The sequence below is a fragment of the Anopheles ziemanni genome, chromosome 2 (assembly GCF_943734765.1).
Source record: "Anopheles ziemanni chromosome 2, idAnoZiCoDA_A2_x.2, whole genome shotgun sequence".
NCBI lineage: Eukaryota > Metazoa > Arthropoda > Insecta > Diptera > Culicidae > Anopheles > Anopheles ziemanni.
The window spans coordinates 69,416,529-69,434,633 of NC_080705.1; the positions used below are offsets into that span (position 1 = coordinate 69,416,529).

The window sequence follows — 18,105 nt, forward strand, 5'->3', positions numbered from 1 at the left end:
CGTTGTGTATTGTGTTCGGTGGAATGTAACGTTAATAACCACTCCAAAAATGGGAGCCTAATTAAGTACCGATTAGGGGCAATGGTCAATGTTTGACCTGCAGTGTAATGAGTGTGTGAATTGTAACGGAAAATATCCCGTAACGAATCTTTCCTCGATCAATCCTCCACATTAAGCTTATAACCTTCCAGCGAGTGCCTTCTGTTACCAACACCATAAGGTTTTTGTATGCCATGCGAAAAATTTACAAGAATTCGAAGATCGTTTGTGTTTCGATACCTTTTGATGTCCGTAAGATTAAGTCATTAAAATATAATTAGGACACTGCATGTAATTGAGCAATCAAGACAGTGTTTTTCGAATAAAATTTCAAACAAAAATGAAAACCACGAAAAACCAAAGAAATAAAAAGAAAATCGACGGCAAAAATTTCAAACGTGTTTGATTAGAATTGATATAAGGAAATACTTTTCTAATCGTTTTAAAGCTTTTCAGGGCACCGGTTAAAATTTGAAGTCACTTCCAAGATTACATTATTACAAGAATATTTTTTACAATTATACTAAAGTATTGCATTTTATAAATCAGCATTTGAATCCACTAATTTTTTTCTTCTATTAAACGATCCTTGGGGTCAATAAATAAAATGAAGATGAATTCTAATCTGTTTTTCGCAACGCAGTATCTCGGTTTCGACGACATTTCCAAACAAGAAACATATTTATATGAACACTGTAAAACCCAAAAAGTGGGCTCTAAAGAGAAAAACGTAATGAAATTTTAATGAAAATTTCTCAAAATAATAGACCAACAGTAAAATGCCGGAGCAAAGAAATCCCTTAACTTGCTTGACTTATGTTATAAACTAGTGCCCCGGACTTAAATAAAGGATCATTATTTTTCAACACTTGTTCGCCAAGCAGGACGCCTGTGTCAACGTACACCTTCTTTTCCGTGGAGAGAAAACTCAACTTCTCGCATTGCTTATCAACTTTTCCATCTTGCGTTGAAGTGTGGAAAGAAAAATTGCCCCTAAATAAACACAAGCGAATCGTGCACGTGAAGCTGGCAGTGCACTATTTGTTTTGCTCTCGCCGTGTCGTGTGACCAAAAGGGATTAGGGCGAAGTGGGAAAGGGGTGGGGTGAGGGGGGGTTGGGGGTCTTAGGGAAGGCTCAAAAACACTCCAAAGTCGGAGTGGACCAGGCAAGCGATCAAACAACACGATGGTGGTTCCTTTCGCGCGCACACACCAGGCAAGTACCAGACTTCCCGAACAGTGCCGCTCCACACGTGCACCACCACCACCGGGGCAACACACAATAGCGGTAAATGCATAATTTGTCCATCATTTATGAATTCATCTCGGGTCCCACCTCTCCCAGCCCTTTGAGGGCACCCTCCGTTAGGTTTCCTCTTTTTTCCAAGCCGCCCCGAAAAGAAGTCGACTCAGTATCTTTCTTTCTTTCTTTTCGTCTTAAACGATATGAAATGGGATTTCATAAAACGTTCACTTCAATCACACACACCTCTCCCGTGGTACAGTTTGTTTGCCCCCCTTTCTTTCCCCGCAGTTATGGTTTAATGTTTCTTTTCTTTTTCGTTAAAAAGTGTCTGCTAGAAAACTCATCTCGTTTCACCGCCATTGGCCTTGAGTTAAACCGGGAAGACATGCGATGAAAATCGTCACCATTATGGCACACCATTGGGCCAGATTTGGTCGCGTGCGCCCGTGAGACACCGACTCAGCCAAGAATCGTGTGGCCAACGTACGGAGGAGGCCCAGTTTTTGCCGGTGCAAATCGACCCCGTTTACTTGGCGCATTCCGACGAGGCAAAATCGAGTGTCGAACACGACTTGCAACATAATACAAACTCCCACCGCTCTTTCGCTCTCTCTCTCCCTTCTCAAACGGAAGATTAAGGAGCGAACGGCGCATAATCCATGGTTGGGTTGAAAACTGAAATCCGAGTCTCGGAACGTCCCGGAACATGGGAGACCGTGTGGAGCCGGCCGGGATACGGAGCGCCGGGTGTCAATTCTGCTGCAATGCAACTGGTTTTCCCTTCGTCCACCCTTATCCTCTTCACAGTCTCCAACTAATCTGTACAATTCGATGCACCAGAAAGCTAGCGATGCGATCCGTTAGACCGATTTCACGTCATGTATGACGTTCTTCCACCAACTCACACACAAGTTGATGCACATCTTCGGCCCGGTGGCGGATTATGATTACGAAAACGTCTTTGAAACGGATGGAACGCAACGCATAACGGCGGGAGTAGAATTGTGACCGTTCGACAAAAGGGTGTAAAAAATGTGCTGGAAAATTACACCGATGCTGATGAGCTTGTTTCATCAATTCCAGAAGCGAATTGGGCTGAGTTAAATAATCTTCGGTTGTTTATTCGCTATTATCCGTGGATGGTTAACGGCGTGTAACATTAGAAGCAATAAATTTGAATCACCATTATCAATTTTCTATCCTTAATCAAATCTTGGGTTCGAAGGGTTCAAAGAGAAGAAGAATTACCATTAAATGAAGGGATTAAATTAAGCAGAATCGAAACCATTTCTTGAACGAGCAAAAGATATTTAATATTCATGGCCACAAGCAGTAGTGGTGGGACTTTACTGCAACGCACTACAATTAATGAAATTACTGTCAAATTTATGTTCTTTCGTCAGACGGCCCCTCGTTTGTGTACGTGAGGCCAATGCATTTTTTCATGCAGTAGAGTCAGAATTAAAAATATTGATATTACCGAAGCACCGACACGCAACGAAAAAGAAGGAACGTGTGTAGAATTTAAACGAAAGGAATTTCCCCCTGCCGGCGTTCGAATGACGCTGACCTAAAAATACAAACATACACAAATCCGTTACAGTCACCCTCTGTTCGGTTCTCCTTACCTCCCACCTCAAGGCATCAAAAGGCCAGTATCCCCAGTGGTATTACTGTGCAGAAGTGGTAGTATTACGGCATTACCGTATTACCGCGCACCCGAAGAAAAACAAGTCCGCACCGCAAGGTCAAGGCGAGAAGGATGGGCGAAAGAAATGCGGGAGCAAAAACAAAAGTAGACCGCGACATGGGATTATTGCAGGACGCGAAACGCAACCAACAGAAAAGCTAAGAAATATCGATTCGAAGGGATCTTAGGAAATGGTAGACTAATGTGGTAGCTGTCAAGCATCGGTTCCTCCGCTCATGTATCTTTTTCCGGTTTTTGGCCTGTTGAAAAACTGGATCCCCCACCGCACGGGAACCTGAGAACAAGCCGGCCCGGACCGGTTTCGAGATGGTTGCATGTACCGGGCGTTGCCACACCGGCCTTTGGCTTGGTTCTTGAATTTCAAAGAAAGCAGACATACGTCAATTTTAAATAACACTAGCAATGAGCAAAGCAACCCAACCCCGCGCGTTGAGTTGGAACGTTTTGGAATATCCCGTGTGTCAATTCATTTCGAATATTGGAGCCTTTTGCGGGACCGATTTGACATTCAAAACACATTTCGTTTGTGGCTCGCGGAATAACAATGCGTTGCCAACGACCGATCGAACACGGAAGAAAGTTTCACCAAATCGAATGAAACTGTCGAAGAAAGGCGAAGACGATTTCCATTATCTTTGCACCACCACCCCGATTACTCCAACCTACCTTTTTCTTCCCGGAGCTCCTGGAGTGACTGCGAGAGCTAGAAGCGAATCCGATTACGTCGTCCTATTGTTTCCGGTGATCGATTTGCTCGAAGATGAACAGCTGACAGACGATGGTTACTGGATTAGAAACACTTTTCACGCACAGACACACACACACTGTCGATGACTACTTTGCATTGGAAATTTGCAAACTCTGTGCAAGTTAGAAAACCGGTCAACACTTCTTTTTTAGGTTTTTTAACATGAAATCATTTCTCTTTGCACGATGAAGATACAAAAAAAGGGAAAGCAATTAGATGCAACGCAGCAAGTAAGGGCGAAAAGGAAGAAAAACGACCCTCGATCAGCAGCCGGCAATCGTTTATCCATCGATAATTATCTTCGGAAGGTGTGGTGTGGGTAATGAAAGGAAAAATAGGGAAAAGGGGAAAAGTGAGCTGATTTTGTTATTGCAGCGGTTGTCTCGAGCCCCAGAAAACGAAACAGTTAGAGAAGGGGATGACGAGGGGTGAAGAAACAACACACTCGCGAATGCATCAAATTTGCATACGATTTACGAAATCAGCTCCACCGCCACTCTGCTGCCGGCCTGAGACGATCTGCGAATCGTTTTCCCTTTTTCCTCCGTTTTCTGCCACACAAAACGTGTTGCAGATGAATGGATTTCATTCGATTGGAGCTGTTATGTTTTCTTCTCTTAGCGCCGCACCTTATGCTGTCCAAAGTTGGGGTTTTATTCTTGAAGGAAAGTAAACGTATTTTAGCTAAAAGAAGAAAAAAAACCTTGCAATCAGTAACATTTTCCTCAGTTTGTAAATGACATCACCACACGTTTGGGAATGGATGCCGATTTTCTATCCGTTTTTCAGTGACATTTATCTCGCCCACTTGGATTGCAACAGCTGCAGTGGAAATGAGCGATGATTCGATATGGCTTATCGAAAACGATGGCCATCGCATGAATCATGCCTGGAAATCTCTGGAATACCCAGGAGGGAAGGACACGGAAACACTTTCTTTCCACATTTTTCGTTTCGGTTCTTCCACAGGATACCGGCGCACGCATGACACTAGCACGAAACCGTGGATTGCCCTTCGTTTTATATTGTATCGTCACAACAAAGAACAAGCACCACTATTGCACCGCACTAGAAGGGTCACACTCCATGACCAGATACAATTTTCTTTACGACAAACTCTCCCGATAAAGCAGACTACACGCCTCTAACTTTCTACTAAGGGGTTTTCCGTAGTAGGAATTTTCTTGCTGGAAAAATGTGATCACACCCAAAACAACCACACAGCTCTAAACAATATGGACATGCCGGTTTTCCAAAGGTAAAACACCAGGTTTTCTTCTTTTTGTTGCGTGTTCGTTCAACATTTACTTGTCGCCTTGGTGTCCATTGTTTTATGCAAGGACCTTTATGATAGCACACTTGTTTTTTTTTTTGCTTTATGCTTAATTGCGTGGGGAGCGACTCCCTTTCTTTTCTCGCCATCGATAAACGGGGTAAACCAAACAAATTGCGCACCTTGGAGAAATACTCCCGACATTCACATAAACACGGACACGGGTAAATATTTTATCGAGAGGCTTTGGAAGGGTTGCAATCTTTTTATCGATTACGCGCCCTTGTGCGTATGCACTTGGGAATGCAGAAAGAATCAATGTTCCACCCGAATGACAGCTGGAAGCTGGAACAAACGATCCTCCTTCTTCGAGCTGCAGTTTGTGACTAAATGAACTGGCTGTCGAATGAAGCACTGCGAGGTACGAGCTGTCATTTGTGCTGACAACAAAATATTTACCCTTTGACCAAGGTTATTAACAAAACGCCTCAAATACCTTGGAGATAAATTCAAATTTTTGTTGATTTTACTAGTTTGTTGAAAAGTTTTAGGTGACTGAATCGAATTTTACAAGTCAACCCACACATAAACAGTTCTTTGAATTCAAAGAATATTGTACGGATGAGATTTCTTCACTCCTCTTATTTTTTGAACAAAATGGTAGTGTGGGAAAGATGTAAAGTAAAACCCCAAAAAAATAGGTTTAAACACCATTTCGTAAATTAATTCGCTACCATATTGAACCGTCGTCCGTGCTATGATTTCCGTCGTTTGCTACGGAGAACCGCATTCGATTCACCATAGCAAACAACGGATGTCATGGCACAGACGACGTTACAAGGTGGTAGCGGCTGTATTTATAAAATTCTTATTACACCGATATTTGGTTCTTGAAACTGATTTGCAGAATTAACCTCTTGCTTTGGAAAAAAAGGTTACTTGAACAAAGCTAATTCGAGCCAATTTTAAACTTGATAATTTTGACCGATTGAGGGAACCGTACCTATCCATTGTCCCAATTGTCAAATGGTAAATAAACACAAACAACAACAAACTGGAAAAAGTCGTAACAAATAAAGGAACATAATTTGCGGTGTTAGATTCAAAATGTTAACAAGTCTTTTGCAAGGAAGATGTGTGCGATTGAACTGGAAGTCGGTCGTGTTTTTGATGATGTCGCTCATATTATCGCATATACGAATTACACAATCATGTAAGTTTGGTAACCTTTGTAAGCGAGGAGTAGTCGTCGAATTCGGCTAATGATTACACATTTTACTTTTCCAGCCGTAAATTCCAATAATCCAGAAGTAACTGTAAGCAGAAAGAAACACCCTATACTGTGCAATGCGTTCTAGTCTCACATGTTATGCTCTTTCTTTTAGCCTACAAAACTGGAGAAAATAAGTTCCGACATTGACCGGTCGGCTGTCACCATCAATTCGAATGTAACGAACCGTAACCTTTCTGCTCGTAGAAACCACTACTTAATCACATCAATTTACCATCATCCACCTTTTCCAGACCAAATCATCTTCTGATACAAGCCACTGCCCCAACGAAACTCTCTGCACGGACCTGCCGAACTCCTGCCTACAGTGTACCTACATTCCCCAGTGCAGATACGGGGCCGAAATCAACGTTTCCTGCCTCCCGAAAACGAATGTTGTCTGCCACGGAGATATGCTAAAGACGACGGCTAACCCAACCGAAGTCAAGCGACCCATGATCTGTCGTTACTGCTATCAGACCGAACGATGGGAACACAACTGCGAGCAGAAGGGTGGATGCAATTCGATCGACTCGCAGTACAAGACCAACTGCACCGTGCACCCGGAAATACTGTGCATGGGCAATCGGACGTTCATGAAAAAGATCCCGTGCAATTGGACGCAGGGCTACCGTTGGTCGACGACGCTTATTGTGAGCATTACCCTCGGCGGGTTTGGGGCCGATCGGTTTTTCTTGGGCCACTGGCAGGAAGGCATCGGCAAGCTGTTCAGTTTCGGTGGATTGGGCGTATGGACGTTGATCGATGTACTGCTCATCTCGCTGCACTATCTGGGACCGGCGGATGGGTCGCTGTACATCTAAGGTACACATTTTCTGAAAACATCTTACTAGTAAGGCTAAATTGTGATACGACGTGTTAGTAGAAATAAACTCAACCATACACATTGTCATTCAGGAATAGTCATCACCCCTGCATTTACGAAAAGGCTTGAAAGAATTTAACCATTGGAAAATTATCGCTCATAGAAAATGAAAACTCAATTTAAATTTTGCTATTTTTTTATTGGTTTTCTTTTTTTTATATGTTTCACAAGTGTCGACATTAAACCGTTTTAGATTTGTCATTTTCTTGCGGATAGAAATCGCACTTCGGTGCCTCCGTCTACTTGGATATTAGTTTAAGACGAAAACCCGAAATACGCCCTCTTCCGAAGAAAGATGAAAACGTCATCTTGCCTCTGTTGTATTCAGCCGGTTGTTGTTGCTGGGTACTCTTGATGTTGATGTTGCTAAATTTCCCATCGCCTACTTTCGCGTTTCCTTGATGTTGGTTTTTCATCTCTCGAATCAACTCGAATCTCTCGAACTGGTGAAGTTGTTCCTTGTTTGTGTCCACGTTTTTCACGATGGGCTGCTTCCCATTCACTCCGGCACGATCGAACGCTGTCCACCACCGCGTGTTGCGTTTTGTTCTTACTTAAACATTAATAAATGGGTCTCCTTCGATGGTTCCCTTTTCTTCCCTATGTGTGTTTTACTTCCCTTTGCTTATTGGATATTCTTTTTTTGTTTATGCTTCTTAGAACCACTGCATTTATTTGTGGTAATTGCTGTTACTAGGTGGCGTTCACACTACATTGCATATTATTGTTATTACATTTATTCATAGTATGTTTTGCATCCTCTTCCGCTCTACCCACTGCCTCACACCTCTCACACGTTCTTCGCACAGGCAAACTGTCCCCATTTCTAAGTGCTCCACACTGTTTTGCTTGGCGTCTCCTCTTTCTCTCATCTTCTTGTTGCATTCTCACGCATCTTTATTACTAGTACATAGTGTGTGTTTGCTTTTTTTTGTTGTTGCATGGTTTCCTTATTTAAGATGATTTTTACGATAGTAGTTTTGCTTACCTTTGCTTTGCTCTTAAAATTTTCCACCTTTGTTTGCTATTGTTATGTTCGTTAATCTTTAATTGATCCTTCTTCTGCAGCAACTTAATTTCCGCACCTTCTGCGTATTTAATCGTTTTAAACTATGGAGTTGCATTCTTAGTTTTTCTTTTTTAATGTTAATCATGCGATCTATATTAACCGGGAATAAAGGATTAATTGTTATTTCATTTCAATGTTTCTCATGCTGTTACTATGGTTGTATGTTTTTTTAAATGTATTTTGTTTTTTTTTTGTAGCTCCTCTTCTCCGGATATTGACGGTGGAGAATTGCGTTTTCTACTGTTGCCTTCCAACCAGACATTCCCTTCTTTTTGTAGCTTACCGGCAACTATCGTGTATCGTATCGTGTATTAATAAATTTCAAATTTTATTACTTAATTTCATTGTATCTTGTTAATTATACCGCGAGAGTTTGTATCTCCACTTTCAACAAACAAAGGAAAAAAGCTGGACGTGTGTAATAAAATAAAAACAAGGAACACAAAGCCTTACAAGAATCTAAAACAACGCCTAAACCTTCTGCTAGATACTGTGGATATATCGGCGAATTTCGGACCGTCCGAGCATACACTGCCGGCTTCTGCACAAGATTTACCTCCTTCTTCCTCATCTATTCATGGTGGTTCTCCTTCGATGACGGTGGATTCGGTTCAGTGATTCTCAAGGCAACCAAACACTCCAAACACACACACACACACACAAGCGGCAACTAACGGTGCTGGGCCGGTTTCAAATTTGAGCGCTTCCACAGAGAAATTGCTAAAAATATAATTCTTGTGCCTTCACACCGGTGCGTTCGCCGTTCGTGCACGGCCAGTGTTGTTGTCTATTTTGAAACGCGTTTTCCTTCACGTTAATGGAGCACACCGCAACACCATTAGACAAAAATGCATGATGAGAAAAATGCCCACCCGGGGGGTGGTGGTTTGCCGGCAGAAAGTGGTAGTTTCGGCTTCCCGAAAACGCTCTCACACGAATATCTACCGATGGATTCTTTTGGCGAGAGAACAACATAAAAACGTTGTCTTTTTAATAAAAGCACAAAACAAAACCAATCATTTGTACGCTGTTCTTATGCTAAGGACTTGCTTTGTAAAGGTAAGGTAGCGCAGGTTTAAATTATACAAGCCAAGGGGTGTTTAAAAGACAGAAAAAAAATAAAATAAAATACAATGGACCACAAATCGTTACACAAACGGTCGTCGTGGTCGTGTGCTGTGTTCCAATCGGAGGATTAAAAAACTAAAACGAGACACTAAAACAAAAGGTAAAATGAAATCATCAAAGGGTGTGTTTTATCAGATAAAATCAAAATGCGACAACGCAACTACACACACACACACACATTTTAAAAGGGGATTAAAAGGAAAAGAAAGCATGAACGTGACTCATCTTCGATAGAGTAAATTAGCAGCAGTCAACTAAACTTCGATCCTAAGAATAGGCCGAAAAATTAGGGGACAATGGCGATCATCACGTGGTGCATGTGATCGAAATCGCTCGCTGCCGACCACGTGATCTGCGAGGTGTGTAAGGTTAGAAAGATGGAGAGAACCTAACCACAAATCGCGAGCGATCCCTTTCCCAATAGTTTCACGCTTTTGCAGCAATTTTTCAATTGCAATTATCGTTCTCTTTTCTTTTCCCTTTGCACCGCCGGTGTTGTTGATAAGATGCTCGCTAACCTTCCCCAGCATATGTCCGCTCTGTCTCTCACTCGCACTCGGTTTGCCTTCTAAATCAACTACAGTAATTATAGACACGGAAAATCTTGGGGACTGCGCGACTGACTTCATCCACAACTTGACCCCTGGGGCTCTGGTAGCTTATTTCGTTTAAACTTTTCGCGTGTTAATTTCTAGTAAAAACCTTCACGAGGCTGCAAGTCCGCGCGGAACCACTCCTACTGGCCTAACGTTCCTTTCGCTTCCGACACCAAGACCAACGGGGGAGGGTAGTACAGCCTCGTTCCGGTTGATAAGACTGTTAGAGCTTATTGTTGCTGGTTGCAAGTAGTGTATAATAATTCCTTTTACATTCGCTACTCTTAGCGTTGCTTGTCTCTTGTTGCACGTAACTCCAAAAAACTTGCGGTTATATTACTCAATGAAACTCAAACGCACACTCAAATATTCTCCCGGGTTCCTTTTTGCTTAGTTTATTTCATGTTTTGTGTGGTTTTGCTTTCCATCTTGATCGTAAAATTCCAACATCATTGTTTTGTATTGTGTTCTCCCTGGATAAAAGTTCAAGATTTTACATTGGACATCTTGCTCCTGTGGCAACATGCGAACAGCCACTTAGAAGTCATGTATTCTTTTACGTAAATGTTTGCAAGATGGTGTAAAACGTCTCCAACGGAAGCCATCGTAAATGATTAAAGAAAAAGTTAAACCTGCTAAACTATTGTTGAAAGGTTAAAAAATGGGTTTTCCCACAACGGCCCAACCTTTCGTGTGACATTCGATCATCCCTTCTCGGTTTCAAGGGGAGAAATGATTTACATTTCAAAGTTACGAACGCGTTACGAAAGAAATAACTAATTTTGTTTGATAGTAGTGTAATGTCGTAGTTGCAGAAGTACTAGCATCATTTTATGGGGTTGATTTTCTCTTTGTTCATTTCCACCACTAAGTTCTTCTTTGTAGTGGTTTCTATCCGAAACCTTCAAACCGAGCGTCTCGGCCACACACATCGGCTCTAGACAGTTCTCCCTTTTCTAACAGGGGGAGGAGGAACACCCTGCGGTTTCATAATACCAACCGATCAAAACACCATCGGAGCACTTCAGTTCCTTTGGTCCTGTCGAATGCATCTTTGCATGGTTTCAGCAGGTGCATCATTGTTCGTCCTTTCCACAAACACAAATGGGGTCCTGTTTCTTGTTGCTGTGTTGTTTGATGCAAGCGATGTTAGCATACCCATACGCCTGGCCTGTGCGCTACTGGACTGACACTGCTGTGTCCCCTGGTGTTACTATACTTGCATTCCCTTTGGCGACTCTTTGCCCTCCAAACCCTTCACAACCCAACCTCTGCTTCTGTGTCTCTTCCCTTTCTTTGGCGTCCCCTTTTCGGGCGCGTCGAATGGCGAGATCTTTCAGGGACGCGCGCCAGCGGCAGCAGCGGCAAATCAAGTTCTTGGGGATCTCGTGCGTTCTTGATGGATGTTTACTCTCGAAATTTCAACACATGATATAGTTGTTTTCCATCTTTTCGCGTTCGCGCAAGGATTCATCATTTGCTTTCCATATAGCTATATATCTGTGTGCTGTTCCCTTTCCTACGAGTTTCTACGAATTTTTAATATTTTGTTTTCTGATCTTTACCCATACTTCTTCATAACGCCCGTTTTCACACGCTTGTTTCATTTCATTTTGTTTTATTTAATATATGAAAATGCTTCACACTTCTTCCGTTTTCCTGCATGATAGGTTTTTTTTTATAAAGGATATCGGTTCATTTCATCATATTCTTGTCGTAATCAATGCAATGTGTATTATGCTTTTGTTTTGTTTTAATCATTAGTAAATGGTATACTATCTTTCTTTTGCTATCGGTCTTCTTCTTCTTTACGCTCTCCGGGTATTCGGGTATTGATCCCGTATCCGATTTCTGTTGTTCGAGGCCTTTTGAACACACGCACCGAGCAAGGACGAACGTCGAAAACGGACGGCGTCGATATAGGATCGTTCTTAGAGCAATTGATGATGACAACGGGATCGCGATTGTGTTCCTCACTCTTTCTCTGTATCTCTAATCTAGGACACCTCTTCCTTTATCGCGCCTTTTTGACGATCTTTTCGTACGTTTAAATCTTTTAGCTGTATGTTATATGTTTCTGTCAACCACGCGGTAGTGGATCAGCTGGAAATCAACTCATTCGGAAAGAAGGATATAGTAGGCTGTACTTACACACTTCGTTTCCTCGACTTTCGCAGGGTTGAAAGGGGAACCCAATGGTGTTGAGCGGTTCCGTTGGCGCCAGTTCGATGTGCCTTGCATTCCTCGGAGTGACGGTCAGCCTGCTTTTCTTGATGTTTCCATTGTGGGAGTTCCGATTCGAGAGGGCTCGGTGCATGTTGTGCCGCGCGAAGATGATGCTGTTAGCGCGCGCTCGTTTTTCTTCTATGATGATCTTCTTCCGGTCGTGGTGATGATGATGGTGGTGGTGGTGGTCAAGAACCCACCATCTCGTGGTCGTCGTCGTCGGAACCGTTGACTTACGCCGAGCTCTCAGTGGTTGTGTTCTGGACGGCATTGTTGTTGCCGCCAACACCACCGTCGTTACGCTGGCGCGGAGCGTTGCGACCACGGCGTGGGAAGCGACCACGACCACCGACACCACGTCCCTGCATGCCACCGCCGCGACGCGGAACCATCTGCTCCTGTCCACCGCCGTTCTGCTGGTAGTCGTTCTGATAGTCCGGTCGGTATCCGCCACGGCGTGGTCCCGGTGGGCCTCCCATGCCACCACCGCGTCCTCCGCTGCGGTAGTTGCGACGGAAGAACCGGCGCGGACCGCCACCGCCACGTCCACCCTGACCACGCATGCCACCGTTGTCGTCCATCATCTGGCCCTGGTCCATGGGGCCATTATCGTTCATCACCATGTCGCGACGAGGACCGCGTGGTGGAGGGCGCGAGTAGTACGACGAGTAACCACCGCGGCCACGGGGGCGATAGCGGCGGGGTGGTTGCTGCTGCTGCTGCTGCTGTTGATGTTGCTGCTGTTGCTGCTTGACGGACTGCTGCTGATGCTGCGGTTGCTGCTGATGTTGTTGCTGCACCTGCCCATCCTGGTGCTGCTGCTGCTGCTGCTGTCCATCACCCTGACCACCGTCCTGCTGCTGGCCGTCTTTCGGAGGGCGCGATTGTCCAGGGCGGCGACCGCCGCGCTTCTGCCACCAGTGCCGGTAGCCGCGACGCTTTTCCGCTGCGTACTGGCTGCCCTTCACCGGTTCACCCTGCGGGCCAGTAACGTTGGCTGCTTCGTTGCCCTTCTCGCCGATTACCACATCAAACTCCACCTGCTCGCCGTCGCCCACCGATCGGACCGCCTTCTTCGGGTTGTTCTTCGCGATCGCCGACTGGTGGACGAAGACGTCCTCCTGCGTGTCGCCGCGGTTGATGAAGCCATATCCGCTCTTTACGTTGAACCATTTTACCACTCCCGTCACCTTGATGGCAATGATTTCTTTTTGGGGTTGGGCAGGTTGGGCGGCAGCGGCCGGTTTCTGGGATGCATCCGGGGCTGGTGGTTGTTGCACTTGCTGCTGCTGTTGGGGTGGTTGCTGCTGCTGCTGCTGCTCCGAAGTTTCCGTCTGCTGCGGCTGTTGCTGTTGTTGTTGTTGCGGAGCCGGGGCCGGAACTTGCTGTTGCTGCTGCTGTTGCGGTTGTTCGACAGCGCTCGCTGCTTGTTGGTCAGCCATTTTGCAATGTACTGTTTGCTACGCGATGCACCAACAATTAACCAACTGCGGCTGTGCTGGAGAAATCAGGGAGGGTTGGTTTTTCTTTGGCTCTGGATTTTCTGAGCGGTACACACCCGGTGGACAGTTAGAGCCCGTGCGCTCGTCGCTGGTTTGTCGAGTTTCTAGCGAACGATGGTTGCTGCGATCTGCGGTGCGGTGTGGTTAGGTTTTCCTTGCTGCTCCGGTGGTTTACTCTTTTAATGCGGAAGGTGTGTAGTAAAGGCAGACACACACGCACACAGCACCCCGTGCCTAGCTCGCGATGGACTTTTGCAGAAAGAAAAACTCGGATGTTCGTGCGCGTTTCGCGGGCCGATTTTTAAGGCTTTTGCTTACTGCTGCTGCTGCTACGATGTAGCGTTGAACGCGATAGTCATACTATTCGGGAGCGTATATTGATGGTGAAATTTTCAACGTTTTATCAGATCGCCATCTAAGAAGCACACATCACATTTTTCTCTTTTCACACCGGGTACCGCATGTCGGAAAATGTCATGATGGGGTTGCGATGAAAGTTCCGATCCGCACCCCCTTGTCGGTGGGTTCGTTCCTGACAGCGGAACGGTGGACCCATTTCCGAGAAGCCGCAATTGCCTTCCGGTTATATTCAAAAATTAATCGAATCGCGGCGCCGTTGTAAAGCATTTGATGTAGATTTAGTAAAGATTATGTACAAAATGATATCAGACGAATCAGAGGTTAGTTTTGAGGTTAAAAAACGGACTGGGGAAATATTTTGCATGTTCAATTGAAACACCACGCTTGAGCCGCCATTAGTTGCTACGCCCGACGAAGCTGTGGTTACAATCACCCCTTTTTATTTTTGTTTGGAAATACTCAACACAGATTTAAATTGATATCCGTGTTGTTAAATTATCCTTTTCTCTGAAACATCAAAGTCAAATAACTTCATTCCTTTTTTTTTGTTTATTGCCACTTGAGGTTGCACAAGTTTCCTTTATGTTGTAACAAAAAGTTAATGATTGTCCTTTCCAAACAAATTTCTAAACGATTCAAAGTAATAAGCGATAAAAAAAGGAAAATGTATAATTATAAAGTTTATGCAAATATTTTAACCATTTTATTTTAATTAAAAATTTCGGAGTGAATCAGTTTCGGACAAATCAAAAATAATTCAGATAGCGTATTTTTTATTTATCGCACAGCTTATGTATCTTCCATGCTTTGCGGGTAGTTTCAGCTTTTATTCATATTATTTTCCCGTATCATTATATCATCGTTCTCCCACTCTGTTCATCCATGTCACATTTTTTGTTTTGCTATCTCCTCTGGATTTTTCAATCTCATTTTTTCCTGTGAGCTGTGAGGATCAGTAATTACTTCTAGTCGATTTGTTGTGTATTGTTTTTCTTTTCTTCAACTTTTGCTGCTGTTATTTTGATTTGAACGCAATATACAACGATTACAAGTGCATTTATTCTCACTTTTTGATCGATTTTCCTCCTTCTTCCCGTTCCTCTCTTTATTGTGATGCAGTATAGTTATCCTATTCAATAATGCTGCCATCGATCACCGACAGTGTGTGGTCGCACTCTTTTCTAGCGCACGTGTCCTTTGAGCGCGTGTTATTTTTACATGACATACTTCTATCCATTTTCATTTGACTCCAGGGGGATCATCTCTGCTAAGGAGAGATCGAGCTCTGGTCAATCGATAGAACAGAAGGAAACAAACGAAAAAAAAAAACAACAATGCCAGCAGCAGCAAGTGTTGGAACTTTTCTTACGCCATTAAATTTAGGGTACGGTTATAAATTAAACATTATAACATATTACTATTATGTATTATCACACAAATGTTTGCTTATCCATTCTTAATTCTTGCTCGCTGCTAAAGTTGCCTACCGCGCACACACACACGGGCGCTTTCGTTTTCCTTTCATATATTTAGTTTTGATTTCGAATCGTATCGAACGTTTTGTGTGTCCGGCCATACTAGCACGGTAGTATTTGCGTACCCCAGAACTATGACACATTCTGTCCTTAGTGTGTTGCGGGCCATTTAGAATTTCAATAACATAACCACATTAAATCCGTAAAGCTGGAACGAATGCACAAGTCACGCTTCGCGTTCGGTTTCTCGTCATGAATAGCAATTGAGGGGAAAAAGGGAGATATCCCGCCGAACATATGAATACGTTCAATCTCTGGAGTCAAAGATCAAGTATAGTAGCGTGCGTACGAAACGTACGCACCAATTCGATCAGATGGCCGGATAAATGGCCGTTTAAAAGCTTAAGCACTCGCACAAAGACCGGCGTGTTAAAAATGGTTGATTGCAAACAACATCCAATGGTGGGATACATTTTTGTATGTTGGTTTAAGTATTTCCTGCACTACATGTGCGTGGATTTTGAATGTTTTCTTAGAAGAAGATACTGGACTCTCTGCTGTGCCTACCGAACGGGAGCATTACATTAAGATGTGTGCAAAATAGAAGCTAAACTAACGACCATTTATCCATAATGATAATGGAAATATTATTATGTTTTTACAACGGTAAACCTAGATAAAAAAGAAGCCGTATTCATTTTAAAACATAGAGCATAGTGATGCTAGTCGTTTCCCTTACGTTAACACGGTTAAAAGCATTGAAAATAAAGCTCGAGTTTTTTTTCTATACATAACCTACAGTCATAAAGTTAAGAGGAACCGAATCGCAAAATATTTGTTTCTTTCCCGTCCTGCTGTAATCGACCGGTTGTGTGTGGGCTATCAGCGGATTTCCTGCTTGTGGTGTTTGCTTATTCCTGATTCCAGGTTATCTTGGTTAGGCTTTGTCGATAAGAACGATTCAATTGCTCTAACTAGCTGCACTTAGGAAAGGGGACACACGGGAAGCGAAGGAACGAAAGCTTGTACTCGTTTCGTCTAGTAGAAGAAAATATCGAATTCGACAAAAGTTCGTCACTTCGATCTTGATTTGCCAATACGTCAGACACGAAAAAAAAACTATTTGTATACAAAAGCAAATGCCCACTCCCTTTCTAAAGGAGTGTCTTTTCAAGAATGCTAGCAAAACTATTCGAACTCTACCACCCGATTATGGTGCAAGATAAATCGCACGATCGATCAGGGTTGTTTTCACAATAATACGTGAATTTCTTTTCTTTGCGTACGAAACCTGAGGTGCACCAAGCCAATAATGCTGCCCCCTTCCCTGTCCCTGCCCCTGTTGTGTCGGCATCAAATTTGAGCTACTCGTGCGAATGTATACGTGCACATGTCCTGCGCTCCTACTACTGCTGTGCAATTACTAAGGGGGGGTGGAGGTGGAGAAAAAACTTCAAAATATCAAAAATATTTTGCGGTCTGCACATCTTGTTTACTTGTGTTTGTTTGTGTCTCTCAGTTCTCGTGTGACTCTTGGCTTTTGTTACGCAATTTGTCTAAGTTTTTAATTTTTCCATTATTCATCCGTGTTTCCGTTTCACTGCAACCCTAGCCGGCCTTTGAGATGGTCGATGGGCCAATGTGACGTGGCGGGGTGTTTTTTTGTATCTACTACACCGACTGGCGTCTCACTACTTCTTATGTTATAGCTGTTTTCACTTGATATCCGTCTTGTTAATAATCATATTAATAAAATATATACTTTGTTTTGTTTTGTTTTGTTTGTTTGTTTCGCTTGCTTGTTATTCGCAATCTATTCTAATATTACTGTTTGCTGTTCACCACCATCTTTCGCCCTCTCTTTCAAAAAACGTCCTGTCCTGGTTGATTCATGAGTTACGTTTCTTTGATCGTTTTAAGTAGTGTTAGTTTGTCGAAGGACGATCACTGCTTCCCGCCAGTCACTTTTGTGTTGTTGTGCGTCCCTACCCAATATTATCTACGTTTTATCGAATCTTTGCTCAAGTAGATTCTAAAGAGTAAGTTTGGTATGGTTTACTTATATCTTGTTGTTCGTTAACATAGCATATTAGCTGTCCTCTCTGCGACCGATGCTGTGTGTGTGTTTTTTGTGTTAGCAAGCGTGAAAGATGAACGTGCACGTCTTACAACTATGTGTGCTGCATTATTATTCATCCTCCTTACGCCTGGATGCTGAGTTGCCCCTCCCGGCTGATCTGATCACATTCGTCTGTATCGTGATTTGCCATAGGGTTTTCCGACCGCTGTTCATCGTCATGGACTTTATTTTGTTTATCCTTCCAATAGTTTGTGAACCGCCCGTCGTGCTCTGTTGGAGAAAGTACGCAACCACTTTCGGCTATTGGAAACAACTACGGCGAAAGGATCGTGAAGTCATATTCAACACTACTAAGGAAAGTTTCAATTTGTCGGATTGAGCCCCTCAACCCTCCTCCATCATCATCTGCTTGACTAACTGGTTTGACTATGTTATCTGCTGCATCCTTTGAATAGCTTTTGTGAATAGCTGCGCCACCTTTTCCGTTGAGGTGTAA

At 43.4% G+C, this 18,105-nt stretch overlaps 2 protein-coding genes across 2 annotated transcripts; one reads left to right on the plus strand and one right to left on the minus strand.

Annotated features, from left to right (window-relative positions):
- The first annotated feature begins 6,082 nt into the window (after nt 1-6,082).
- LOC131280973 (TM2 domain-containing protein almondex) lies at nt 6,083-7,195 on the plus strand. The gene is made up of 4 exons (XM_058310224.1): nt 6,083-6,230; nt 6,305-6,333; nt 6,403-6,465; nt 6,542-7,195. Exons 1-4 carry the CDS (start codon nt 6,125-6,127, stop codon nt 7,109-7,111), a joined length of 768 nt encoding a protein of 255 aa, XP_058166207.1. The 5' UTR covers nt 6,083-6,124; the 3' UTR covers nt 7,112-7,195.
- Nucleotides 7,196-12,425: 5,230 nt separating this feature from the next.
- On the minus strand, nt 12,426-13,634 carry LOC131281213 (Y-box factor homolog). The gene has a single exon (XM_058310477.1). It carries the CDS (start codon nt 13,632-13,634, stop codon nt 12,426-12,428), a length of 1,209 nt encoding a protein of 402 aa, XP_058166460.1.
- Nucleotides 13,635-18,105: the final 4,471 nt, after the last annotated feature.